This window comes from Eleutherodactylus coqui, chromosome 4 (genome assembly GCF_035609145.1).
Source record: "Eleutherodactylus coqui strain aEleCoq1 chromosome 4, aEleCoq1.hap1, whole genome shotgun sequence".
Taxonomy (NCBI): domain Eukaryota; kingdom Metazoa; phylum Chordata; class Amphibia; order Anura; family Eleutherodactylidae; genus Eleutherodactylus; species Eleutherodactylus coqui.
Window position 1 is genome coordinate 215509638 of NC_089840.1, and position 14346 is coordinate 215523983.

The 14346-nt window shown below is 44.3% G+C and overlaps 1 protein-coding gene across 2 annotated transcripts in view; it reads right to left on the reverse strand.

Annotated features, from left to right (window-relative positions):
• The window catches only part of FAS (Fas cell surface death receptor), a 45806-nt gene that overhangs the window by 17502 nt on the left and 13958 nt on the right, over window positions 1-14346 (reverse strand). For both annotated transcript variants that reach the window (XM_066600737.1, XM_066600738.1), the window contains exons 3-5: window positions 9194-9331; window positions 6559-6685; window positions 490-539 (exon numbers count right to left, since the gene is read on the reverse strand). In XM_066600737.1, the coding sequence (XP_066456834.1) occupies window positions 490-539; window positions 6559-6685; window positions 9194-9331 (315 nt within the window). The remainder of the gene's footprint in view (window positions 1-489; window positions 540-6558; window positions 6686-9193; window positions 9332-14346) is intronic.

Below are 14346 nucleotides of genomic sequence, written 5' to 3' on the forward strand. Positions count from 1 at the left end.
TGGTCCACACTGGATCTCAGGTTCGCAGCCCTTTCAGTTCTGCTGCGCTGTCAATTTCTTCCCTCAGTGTAGTAGGAACTAATCATTTTATCTTACTTGCTGCCACACCTACAGGTGTTTTCTCTCTCTCTGTCACCAGAATGTCTGTCTATAGCCCCCTACAGACCATTCTGCGTACTGCACTCCTACAAGACCTATTGTTAAATTCCATGTCTAGCACTACATATTTCTGCTTTACAATATTTACGAATGGTTCCCATCTCCAGTCCTCTTGATTCCCCCAACAGGTCATGTTTCCTGGATTTCCTCAGTATTGCACAGGGGATGTAATTTTTTATCATTGCCACATGTGTTCTTAGTATAGGATATCCTGAAAACATGGCCTGTTGGATGGAGTGCATTGAGGGCTGCAGTTGGGAAACACTTGTATATACAGTAGTACATTATTTAGTTTTATAGTTGAATTAACAAGTAAAAGGTTGCACTCACTGCACACGGTATCTCTGGTGGCTGTACACGGTTCAGCGTAGTGTTCACACCTAAAATACAAGAAAAAAGTATTAGGCCGGTTTCACATGGGTGATAAAATCACACGATTTTAGCGCGATGCGACAGCACGTGAAAATGCAGACTTATGAAACCCGTGCTTTTCAATGGTTGCCTTCCCATTTGTAATGTTTTCATTCATTGAATGTTGCGTAGAAAAAAATAAATCGTAGCATATCTTATCTTTCTGTGGTTTGCTCTTTTTTATTGCTCATGTTTCCCTATAGAGCCTCCGTTTTATCGCATCGCACTGCATAAACTTGTGATTTCCGTGCGACGCAATGCATTTTTAACATTAGAAAGTGCTAATGTTTTTCTCAAAGTTGCGCAAGAAAAACAAAACATGCAAGAAAATCGCAAGCAGCAACGATGCTCAGACAAAAATTGCAATGTTGCCGCAATTTTCTCGTGGCGATATCGCGATCGCCTGTGTCAAACTACCCTCAGGATGCGTTCACATGCTTCAGATTTGGTGTGGATTTACCTCAGCAACAAATTACGCATGAAAATCTACACTGGTACGGATTTTTATGAAGATCCACAGCAGATTCTCGCTCTCAATTGAAGGGAGTGAAATCTGCTGCAGATCCGGGTCAAGATTTGCACCAAGTGAGGATTTTGCCGCAGGTTTTGATTTGGAATTTGATGCAGATTTTTCAGTCATGTAAAAGAATATAATATATTGTCTGTCTTTGTTATGAGTATACTATGGCCTTGTTATAGGGATCCTATAGCTGTCTGTTCCCTATGGATTCCCTGCAGTCCACAATCTCAGGTAAGGGTACTTTTAGACGGAGCGATTTATCATTTGCACAAGTAAATAATGTCAGAGTTCGCTCAGTCACTCGTGCAGCCTATTTATACAGGCAGATAGATCGTCCGCTTGCTAATCGTTTAGTCGTTCACATACATTGTACCAGTGAACAACTGAACGATCGGTATTTAACCCTTTGCAATCGAATTTTGGATTCAGAATTTCCTAGGGGGCTTTCTCTTTCTGCCATTATACAATGGCGCCATCTGCTGGCTAGAGCTAGTACTGCGGTATGTGACATGCTGGAGAGGCCCCTGACAACAGAGCGGCCAGTAATATACAGTAAGAATACCTTGCCAGACATCTTCTGACATCGGAGCTGCACAGGCTTCAATCAGAATGTCTTTAGACATCAGACAGTAGATTGGAAAGCATTAACACCTTAGTGACGGAGCTTTTTTGCTTTTTTCCATTTTTGTTTTTTCCTACTCCCTTTTAAAAAATCGTAGCTCCTTTATTTATCCATCGACGTCGCTGTATGAGGGCTTGTTTTTTGCGTGACGAGTTGTATTCTTCAATGGCACTATTTATTGTACCATATAATTTACTGAAAAACTTTTTAAAAATTCTTAGCGGCGAGAAATGGAAAAAAAAACGACATTCCACCATCTTTCGGTGCGTCCTGTTTCTACGGTGCACAAACTGCAACAAAAACGACCTGATATTTTTATTCTATGGGTCAGTATGATTACTACGATACCAAACTTATATAGTTATTTTTTTTTGCTGTAGTACTTGTATTTTTTTTTTAAGATATTTAATTTTTTTCAATTATTTTCTGTGGTCATTTTGTGCGCTCAATAACTTTTTTATTTTTCTGTCGACGTAGTTGAGGAAGGGCTCAATTTTTGCGGGATGTCCTGTAGTTTCCGATAGTATCAATGTGGAATACATACAACTTTTTGATCGCTTTTTATTTCATTTTTTCTGGAAGACAGGGTAACTAAAAAAGTGTATTTCTGGCATTCTTTTTTTTTTTTTTCGGACGACGTTCACCGTGCAGGAAAAATAATGCACTACTTTGATAGATCGGACTTTTACGGACGCGGCGATACCAAATACATATTTTCATTTTATGATTTAGATTTTTTAATAATTGATATGGCAAAAGGGGGGTGATTTAAAACTTTTATAACTTTTTTTTTTTTACAATTTAAAAAACTTTATTGATCTTTTTTCTTACTTTACTTTGAAGTCCCCCTGGGGGACTTAAACATGCGATGCTTTGATCGCTCCTGCAGTATGACGTAATGCTATAGCATTACGTCATACTGCTTTTTTACAGGCAGTCTTTCAAGCCACCCTGTGTGGATGGCTTGATAGGCAGTCTGCTAAGGCAGCCCTGGGGCCATTCATTAGGCCCCCAGCTGCCATGACACCTGCACGGCTCCCCCGATCTCACTGCGGGGGGGCCGTGCGGGACCCCCAAACAGCGTTCGGGGCATTTAAAATAGCCGCGATCGGCCGAGCGCGGCTATTGCCCACGGGTGTCAGCTGTAATAAACAGCTGACGCCCGCGCTGTATGAAGAGAGATAGCGGCGCTACCTCCCTCCATACACGTCCTGCAACAGCAGGACGTAGTTTTACGATAGCGCCGTCACTAAGGGGTTAAACCGAACGATTAGTGAACGAGCCAACGATGATTGTCACACTTGCATACAAAGAACGATAAGCAAACTAATTATTGTTCATCGCTTGATCGTTGGCCGCATTTAAACTGAATGATTACCGTTTTCCAAGGAAATCATTGGAAAACACTTGCAGTCCTCTGACGTCTGAGGAGCCCAATTTAAATTTTTGAATCAATTTTCGATTGAAAAACACCTTGCTTTGGAATGAAAAACGCGCGTTGACAAGTGCTTGCCCGTGTGAATTTAGCCTTACAGGGAGAAAATAGCCCATTGTGGTAACATTCACAAGCAAGGCTGATTTAAGTCTCTGATTGCAGGATCAGTGGCTTTAATCCTTGCCATACATCTATATATACTTGCCATCTTTTAAGAAGAGACATCAGGGGATAATGAAGAGCAATGTATGAGCAAGTGTTTCCCAACTCCAGTCCTCAGGGACCCCAACAGCTCATGTTTTCAGGATTTTCTCAGTGTTGCACAGGTGATGTAATTATTGTTGGTGCCTCAGACATTGTCACAGGTGTTCTTACTATAGAATATCCTGAAAACACGACCTGTTGGAGGTCTGTGAGGACTGGAGTTGGGAAACATTGAACTAAACATGTAAAGGCACCGGACTACGAAGAGTCAGACCGCAGACCCCTAAACAAATACAGAATAAATATATAGTGGATATAAAAAGTCTACAGACCCCTGTTAAAATGCCAGGCTTTTGTCATGGTTAACTTCATTTCAGATTTCTTTCACCTTCCATGTGACCCCCATATAACGTTCAGCTCTTCTAGGAGGATTTTTCTGACATGTTCATAGTTGGACGTGAAGATCTTACAGCACATCAAAGGGGTCTGATTGTTGGAAGGTACCAGTCAGAAGAAAGGGACCAAAACATTTCCAAGGCAGTACATATACCAGGGAACACAGTGAATATGGTCATCAAAAAGTGGGTTAAATTTGGCACAACAGTGACATTACCAAGAACTGGACGTCCCTCAAAAATTGATGAAAAGACCAGAAAAAATTTGGTCCAGGAGGCTCCTATATTCTTCTGGGCTGTGGGGTCAGTGGCAAGACGGAAGCCTTTTCTAAGAAAGAAAAACATCCAAGCCTGGCTATGTTTTGCCCAAACTATCAAGCCTGTCAAAAGTATGCGGAAGAAGGTGTTATGGTCTGATGAGACCGAAGGGGAACTTTTTGGCTATAATTCCAGAAGGAATGTTTTTCACAAAGCCAACACTGCACATCTCCAGAAGACGACCATACCGCAGTGAAGATGGTGGAGGCAGCATTATGCTTTGGGGCGGTTTCTCTGCTGCTGGAACTGGGGCTTTATTCAAAGTGGAGGGAATTATGAACAGTTCCAAAAATCAGTCCATTTTGGCACAAAACCTTCAGGCCTCTGCTAGAAAGCGGAAGATGAAGAGGAATTTCACCTTTCAGCACGACAACAACCCAAAGTAGACCTTCAAATCAACAAAAGATTGGCTTCAACATTTTGGAATTGCCCACCCAGAGCCCAGACCTGAATACCATTGAAGATCTGTTGGTTGACCCGAAGAGGATGCTACACACAAGATGCCCTCACAATCTGACACATTGAGGCTCAATGTCCACGGGCAAATTTGAATTGCGGATGCACAGTTCAAGCCACCCATAGAGTAACAGTGGAAAAGTGGGAAAGATTGGCAAGTCAAGATATGCCATGCTGATAGACACCGATCCCAAAAGACTGTATGCTGTAGTAAAATCAAAGGGAGCATCAACAAAGTATTAGTTTTGGGGTGTGCATATTTATGCAACCACATTATTTATTTTTCCCATGCTAAATGATTTCAGTTTGTTTTTCCATGGAATTACACAGATTACGGGTCACAATGAAGGTGGAAACCATTCTGAAATAATTCATCTTTGTTGGATTTTTTTATCACAACATAAACCTGGCACTTTAACAGGGGTGTGTAGATTTTTTATATCCACCGTGGGTCTGAGACCTGACCCCTAGAGTGATACAGACTGCAGCCCAGACCCCTTAGGGGTCCTGCACACTTGCGTTTTTTTCACGCGATATAGGCCACCTGCACACGGCCGGGTCGGATCCCCTGCAAGAATTCTCGCAGCGGGACCCGACCCCCACTGCTGCAGGGACCAATGTGGGACCCACCTCCCGCAGCTCTGGCTCTTTAATGCATACGCAGAGCGGAGCTAGCGGCCCGGGAGTGACATTTCTGTGCGTGCCTCTGTGAGACCCGCAGAGAAATAGCGCATGCTGCGATTTTTTTTCCTGTGTGATTTCACGCGGACAAATCGCAGCTGTCTGCCTAGGATTGCGTTTTTTAATGCAATCATACGGCAGCTTCCACGGGCGGAAATTCTGCGGGAAATCCTGCCGCAGAATTTCCGCCCTGTGCAGGTGGGCATAGCTGACTTTTTTTCACGCGATATCACTGTTTTTTTTACGTGATTGTCAATGGGACTTTCTAATGTTAAAAACGAATTGCAAGTTGGTGCGTTTTTAACATAAGAAAGTCCCATTGACAATCATGTAAAAAAAGCAGCGATATTGTGTGAAAAAAAAGGCAGCTATATCGCGTAAAAAAACACAAGTGTGCAGGAGCCCTTAAAGTAATATAGACTGCAGACCAAACTCTACAGATACTCATCACACAGACAATTTTCTGACCCTAAAAGGTGTTTTAAGGAGAACGCAGTGCACCTGGGAAACTTCCCTGCTCTTCCGGGAGTACAGGAGCTCTCCCTTTTTATAAAACTTACAAGTATACATTTGCCATGGTACATGCCCAGGACCACGTGGGATATAGTACTGTGCAAAATTTTTAGGCAGGTGTGGAAAAACGCTGCAAAGAAAGAATGACTTAAAAAATAGAAGTGTTAATAGTTTATTTTTGTCAATTTTGAACAAAATTCAAAGTGAATGAACAAAAGAGAAATCTAAATCAAATCAATATTTAATGTGACCAGCTTTTGCCTTCAAAACAGCATCAGTTCTTCTAGGTACACTCGCACACAGTTTTTGAAGGAACTTGAGAAGAAGATGTTTCAAAATTCTTGAGAACTGACCCTATATCTTTTGCGGATGTAAGCGTGCTGAAGCTTCTGCACCCAGATGTAAAACCTGTAACAGGGCCCCCAACTATAATGCTTTATTCATAGTACCAGGCTCCCTATATGGAGAAGAGAAGCCTTATGGGTCCCTAAGGCTCCTGGGCCCGGGTGCAACCGCATCCTCTGCATCCCCTACAGCTACAACCCTGGTGGGAGCCATATCATCACTTCCAGAACTCCTTGTTCTTCTTTACACTGAAGATAGTCGGTAATGACATTGGCTAGATGTTTGGGGTCGTTGTCCTGTTGCAGAATAAATTTGGAGCCAATCGGATGCTTTCTGTTTTTGAAAAAAATTCTTACTTTGCAGTAGTTTTTCCACACCTGCCTAAAACGTCTACACAGTGCTGTAGACTTACAAGACTTACACTTTCTCATGTCACATGAAGCATTACTAAGATAGCCATCTTCGGAACGAAGTATGTAGTAATATCTTTCACACTTACGGGGTGCAATGTTGACACTGACTGCAGCCATCGGACTCAACACTTCTATTTTCTGCACAGAAAAAGCCTTTTGCACATTTACATACAGTATTTTGTTGCACAGTGCAGTCTCCTTGTGTTTCCTGACCTAGAAATCATAAGGATAGGTAGAAAGCATTGGATTCAACATTTTGGCATTGTGATATCAGTCATTGTTACTTGAAAAGACTCCCGATGCTTACCACAACGAGGCTTGTTTTTTGATTAAAGCGGTCATCCGATTGAATACATTTTTCCATATAGGTTCGTAGAGGTGTAAAATAATATAAACAGAGCATACTCTACTGAACCTGTTCTGTGCCCCCACAGGTCCGATCCCCGGCTGCCTTGGTACGATTCTAGGCTCTTAACTGCTGTGGCCATTCAATGGCCAGTGAGAGAGCTGCAATACCAAACTGAGCCACTGTGCAATGGATGAGATCTTAATAGTTCCCACCGTCCACAGCTCCTTATAGTCCCAAGCAGTGGACACCCACCGATCTGCTCTTGGTAACCTATCCTGAGGATAGGTCAACAATACTTCTCTCCTAAAAAAAATACCTCTTCAAGGGGGAGTTCAGACGGGGTCGATTTGCTGCAAAATTTCCATGTGGACCCTCCACGCGTAAATTCTGCGGAATTTTCGGTAGCAGCAAAGTGGATGAGATTTAGAAAATCTTATCCTTAAGCTGCGGAAATAACCCACAAAACCCATGTGGAAACTGACATGAGGTGCAGAATTGAATTCTGCAGTTTGTTAATTTTATTGCCATTTCCGCTGCAGAATTCACCCGTTCTCAATGAGGAGAATTCTGCACAAAAATACGCGATAAAACCTGCTTCAAAATCCACACCAAATAGTGTGGGTTTTGAGGCAGGTTTTCCACTGCTAATTTGTTGCAAAATGTCCGCTGGAAATCAGCCCCATGTGGGCCCAGCCTAAAGGAGGAAGGGACATCTCATTTCACTATGCCTAATCCTTTGTTCCCCAGAAGATAATTTGCTGCCAGAGGTGTTGGCCGACAGCTATTTAGTGTGTAGTGGTGACATAACACTGCTCCTATACTCTCTATGACAAATTGTGGGACAACGGCTAGGAAAAAGTTCTATTCATGTTGCCCCAAATTCCAAGAGTATTGTTACCTTCAGAGTATTGTTAGTGCAAAAACAGGGTAAGGGCCTTTTACAAGGGATTTCCTGTCGAACTCTGATGTCTGACAGTGATCCCTGCAATAATCGTTCCTGTGCTTTCACACAGGAACCAGCATGAGTTATGAGTTGAAGTGACACCCTACCCCCTTGTCGTTTCTTTGATGACCATGTGGCCTTAGGAAGTGCTTTTTTTCGGATGACTATAAAGTTAAGGCAGTGACAGGGGAATGCTAGTTACCCCCTACCGGGGAGGTATGACACCTCAAATGGATCCCAGAGACATCCTGGCTCCAAAATTTTTATTTAGGTAAAATCTTTTCATAAGGGTTATTAGTCATGTGAAGGTTCTAGCCCGATATTAATTATATTTTCAGAATCGGGTGGGCCAGCTGAACTAAACGCATCTACACATGTTGCGGTACGAGCCCCAGAACACCCCCATATGGTGTATCCGCGTACCTGGTTATAATTTACATGTTATGCTTGATATCACTGAATAGCTAAAATCATGACCAGAATTATGCCGGACATATATTCCCGATCGGAGTACCTCCTGCTGATAGATTGTCAAAATGGGGATTATCGTTTTTCCAGGGAACTACAACTCTACTGTTCGTTATGGGGAAGGCACAGAGGGGATATTAGTGCTTTGAGGGACCACAGTGGTGACACCAGTAATTTGAGGAGCCACAGGGGGGAGCACCAGTACTTTGGGGGGACACCAGTGTTTTTGGGGTCCACAGATGGAAAACTAGTGTTATGGAGGGCCACATAGGGGACACTAGTACTGTGTGGGGTACTGAGAGGTTCATTAGGGGAAGTGGCTGGATGGTAAGAGTGTAAGAGATGAGTCATGGCTCGAGGAAACCTTTATGGTCATCTTGACCCAAAAATGGAATGAAAATTAACTTCCCCAATCAGTGAAGACACAAACTGTGATCACTGGTGGTAACTGCACTGTATTCATTATGATCATTCTGTAGAACTTAGAATTCATGCCCAATTCTAAGTTTTGCTATAAGGCCCCATGGTTTCCATGTATGCCGCTGGCTTGAAGGATAAAGGAGCATCATATAGCCTGCAATAAAAAATACCAGAAGTGTGGAGAGGCAAAGAAGACGTCTTGAAGGTGAGAGAGTGAAAGCAGGAAGGAATAGAGAAGAATTACATGTGGCGGGGCTTTCGTAAATTACCGGGATTCATCAAGAAACTATGGAGTGTCTGGCTATGACAAGCTTTGTACATATCACCAGAAGAAATGTTCTTCTTCAGCAAGACATACAGGGGCAGATTAATCAAAACTGTTTGAAAGGAAGAGCTGTCTTTGTTGACCATTGCAACCAGTCAGAGCTCAGTTTTCATTTTTGTAACTTTTTTGGAAAATGAAAGCTGTGCTGTGATTGGTTGCAATGGGCAATTTTGATAAATAAAGCTCAATATTATATTTAATACATTTAGAACCTACCTAACTCAGCGTCACATCGCAAGCATGTGTGGCACTCATGATAGCCATTTCTTTGATCCATGTAAGTCCTCCCTTCAGTACAACTCTTGCAATCTGGAAGACCATGCTTTTCAGTGCAGTCAGACTTTGCATATGTTCCTTTGAAAAAAAAAAAAAAGCAGACACGCCGCTATCAGGAAGCCCAATGGAAAAACATTCCCTTCTTGGCATTAATCAACAGCAGAAGACTATTGTCAACATGAACAAAGTGATCTACATGATTACTATAAAAGGGTATTCCAAACACAGAAAGCTATTCCTTATCCTAGGGACAGGAGAAAAATGTCTGTGATGGGTATACACCTTTAACCACTCAGTAACACGACCTATTTTGGACCAAAGGATTCAAAAATTTTTGAGGGATTTTCATCTCCACTTTTCAACGGCCATACATTTTTTTATTTTTCCGTCGACATGGCCATATGAAGGCTTGTATTTTGTGTGGCGAGCCTTAGGTTTTATTGATACGATTTTGGGGGTCCCTTCAATGTATTGCATTACATTTATTAAACATTTATAGAAGGCAGAGAGAAAAGAAAACATAAATTCTGCAATTGTCTTTTTGTTTTTTTTTTACAACATCAATCATGCAGCATAAATGACATGACATTTTTTTTCTGCACATAGGTACGATTATGATAATACCACAATGATATATTTTTAGGCTTTTCCCCTATTGCACAGCCCATTTTTGTGTTAAAAACCAAGAGAATTCGACAGGTGAGCAATTACTTGCTCAGTGTCCTGTCTGTGGCTATATGCATACGGGTCGACCATCGCTGAAATTTCCTGTTTCAAGCGATTATTTGGGCAACAATCGCCAAAAGAAAAAAACAAGAAAAAAAAACATCACCCCAAGTACGTCACATGAAATTCATTGATTATAATGAACTCCATTGGGTATCCATCTTGGTGTCCCTAATTTATCAGAAAAAAAAGCGCAGCATGAGACCATGATGGAAACATAAAGAAAATGTGAACAGAGCCTTACCCTTTTCATTGTCAACAGTATGTGTCCCAATTAATGAAAAAAAAAGGTTTGGTACGGCATTAGCCAGTGGAGCAAATAATGGCTAACAAAAATACATGATGTTAATGTGAGCTTTCGGATCTTCCATGGACCCTTTATCCGGCGTAATGAAACTTCATAAAAATTCATACTTTGATTTAAAGGAATGCTGCATACAATAGGTGGCGCTGCAGAGGTATTGCTCCATCTCCTTTATGTGAAGTCTGAAGGAGGGATAACACACATCATAAAACTGTCACATTCCTTTGCTCAGTGGACTTATTAAGTATTTACCTCTCTGCTCATATTGTATTGTTTTAAGTGCAAATTAGTCTCAAATTTCTGTGTGTGAACATTTGTATTTAGGTCAAGAGGGGTGTCATCTCTGCATTTGTATATATATATATCCCCCATCCAAATCAGTTTCATTGATGGGGGCGTGGCCAAGCGGATGGCGGAGTAAGCCGCACTTTAGACGGGCTCCCGCGTCTCCTACCTTCCCTGCAGCCCTGAGGCACCGGTGAGCGGCAGAAAAGGAACCCCGAGTAATCCATGGGGAAGAGAAGACCCCCCCGGTCACAACCCTGTACTCCGGTCAGCGGAGGCGGCGCTATGGAGCGGTATTTCGGCGGAGCGGGAGAGACAGCCGCGGGAAGCAAGATGGCGCCGGCATCAGCAGAATCGCGGGAACCGCAGCAGTCCACACAAGCACCTGCAGTCCAGCGCCCCAGAGCTGAAGCCCCGCAGACAGCGATAGCAGAAGGCAGACCAGGAAGAGAGGAAAGCTGCACAGACCTTCCCCTGGCAGAACGGCCGGAGCAGAGAAGAGACACCATGAGCGTGGGTGCAGTGAGTACACCGGGCAACAGCCCCTGCACACAACACAGCTCACCCTCCCCCACAGCACAGACCCGCATGTCTGATAGGGGCAATAGCCCAGCATGGACACTGTCTCCTATGCCCAACACCACAAATAGCTCACCCCCCAAGGACACCAGGGGTCCCTCACACGAACCAGGCGATGATGCCTGGAAACGCCACATTATGACGATACCCACAAAGAGCGAGCTAACCGACCTGTTCCATAAATTTGAAGCATCCAACAAGCAAGCTATAGACAGTATACGCACAGACATACAGCATCTAGGCCACAGAATAGTGCAAATAGAAGACACCCAGGAGGGCACGGCGGCCATATTAGAAAACCATAGACAAGCAATACAAGCACAGGCAGATCAGATCACAGGCCTTATTATGCATATTGACGATCTGGAAAACCGGAACCGTCGAAACAATATCCGAATACGAGGCCTGCCAGAGGAGGTTGAGGGACAACACTTAGAAGAATGGGCACAGACTTTCTTCCAACAACTACTAAAACGGCCAGCGGAGAGTCCGATAGAGATAGACCGGATCCATAGAGCCCTGGGACCTAGGGCCACAGATCCCAACAGGCCCAGAGATATAATTTGCAGAGTTCATTTTTATAAGGACAAAGATGCGATCCTTCGAAAGGCCAGAGAGAGAGGAGACTTACACCATAATGGCAAACCCGTTATACTTTTTCAAGACCTAGCGCGACACACACTACGTATGAGAGGAGCGCTCAAACCTCTCCTGGCAGCACTGAAAACTCAGGGGACACCATACAGATGGGGGTTCCCCTTCTCACTGTCCGCCACAAAAGACGGGAAAACAGCTGTCTTCCGCAACTTAGGTGATCTCCCCAACTTCTTAGGAACGCTACAACTACCAATGATAGCCCTGCCGGACTGGCCCATGGTCCCAACAGCCCTGGCCCCCACAACACAAGAACAATGGCAGAACACACAACCCAAGGCCCAACGAGACAGACGAGCCCGCCCAGACAGAAACACATGAACCCGTGAGGATATATTTAAAAGGATCACCTTTGACCTGAACTCTCTTAACGGCGGCCCAGAACATCAAATTGACTTTGACTCCACCGCCCCTGCCTCGGCCATCCCACGAGAAGATGTTGAGACAAATAGACCACATCTCCCATAAGTTTCCAAATCCTAGGATGGGAGAAGTGTCAAATGAGACCACCTACTGAGGCAGAGAGGACTCTGGGCCACGGGACTGACTCACCGCTAAGAGACTGAGACGAGTCGTTTTTCAGAGTTAATAGTTGAAAACTTTAGTTATAGAAGGACCTCTACCTATTTTCCTGCTCAACGTCTATATTTCATGCTTTATCAACCTCTTCCCCCACTCTACACTCTCAATGTAAAACATAACTATACATCCCCTGGTGCCTCAAGGGTCATCCTTTAAGGCCCCCCAGAAAAAGGGGCCGGTAGCAATAACCACACACTGGCCTCGTTGGTGGGGGACGCGGGGGTCCGGCGCATTCCCTTCCGGCACCTCCTCGCTCCCCACACAGGGCGACCAATCGCATTTTTGCGACCACTGGCAAAACCCAAGCCAGTAGCTCGCCCAGAAAGCATGCGCAACTACCCTGCGCTGCACAAGGCTTCAACGGTTAAGCCTTTCTTTCTCTACCTTTTTTCTTTGCTCTCTCTACTCCTACCTACTCTCACTATGACAGCTCTTACCTGCATACCCCTCCCCCCTTCCCCACCCAAACACCACTCACCTAACCACCGCCGACCTCAGCTGAGACAACTCATAATTCGAACAGATGGCTGATCTCACCTTCAGCACCTTTAACGCGAGGGGGTTAAACAAACCGGCCAAGAGGGGGCAGATCATGGACCACTTCCACCGCAAGAGGACAATGATAGTCTTCTTACAAGAAACACACTTCCAGGAGTCCAAGGTGCCCAAATGCAGATATCGCCACTACACCTCCTGGTATCATAGCCCACATCCGACGAAAAAAGCAGGAGGCACTTCTATAACAATACACAAACGACTACCACACAAGCTCTTGGCCTCCGAATCAGATAAAAATGGGAGATATCTATTCCTAAAAATTCAAGTAAACGATGAAATAATAACATTGGCTAATGCTTACTTCCCAAATCAAGGTCAGCAGAGCTTCGGAATCCGGTTACTGGGGGCTCTGGCGGCCTTCGCGGGTGGGTCCAATATCATCCTGGGAGGAGACTTCAACCTCAGCATGGATCCGGTCCGTGACTCCTCGGGGGGTAAGTCGGGGGCTTCCCCCTCAGCAACACGTACACTCAGAGCAGAACTAGCCAGTCTTAGACTGATAGACATGTGGAGGACACTTCATCCTAGAGAACGAGATTTTAGCTTCCATTCACTAGCCCACAACAGCTATCATAGACTGGATTATTTATATGTATCACACGGACTGTTGGATAGGAGGCCCTCATCATCAATTGGCTCCTTTGTGTGGTCGGACCATGCTCCAGTCTGGGGATCACTAGTAATAGGACAGGGGAACAAAACGAGCTTTGACTGGCGTCTAAATGACAATCTCCTAGACGATGCGGTATGCATACAGGAAATACAGCAGTCAATAGGCACCTTCATAGCCAACCACGCCTCAGATACCACTGCAGCTCCCCTGAAATGGGAAGCTCTTAAGTGTGTACTACGTGGAATCTTTATATCGCATGGGTCTAGAATTAAAAAACTGAGGTCCGCTAAACTAGAGACACTATTAACCCACCTAAACAAACTAGAGACGACAAATAAAACGTCCCCTGCTGCGGACACCGCAGCGGAGATCTCAGCGACCCGAACTAGCATTCTCAGCATACTAGACCAGACCTCTCTATGTCAACGCGACAGAGCCAGAGGAAAGTTCTACGAGTGCGGGGACAAGTGTGGCAAGGGATTAGCGAGAGCATTAAACCCCAGGCCACCCCAGACTTACGTATTCGCCATAGACAAATCAGGGGAGGGGTTAGTCCATGACAACACCAGAATCCTCGAGAGCTTTCACACATATTATCAAAAATTATATAACCTGAAAAAGGAACAAAACACCACGAAAGGGGAACACAGCACAGAAAGAGATACATACATAACAGCCCATGCCTCTAAAAGCATATCCCACGAGGACATGATGGCAATGGAGACTGACTTCACACTACAGGACTTGGGAGAGGCGGTCGGATCCCTGAAAATTGGCAAAAGCCCGGGCCCG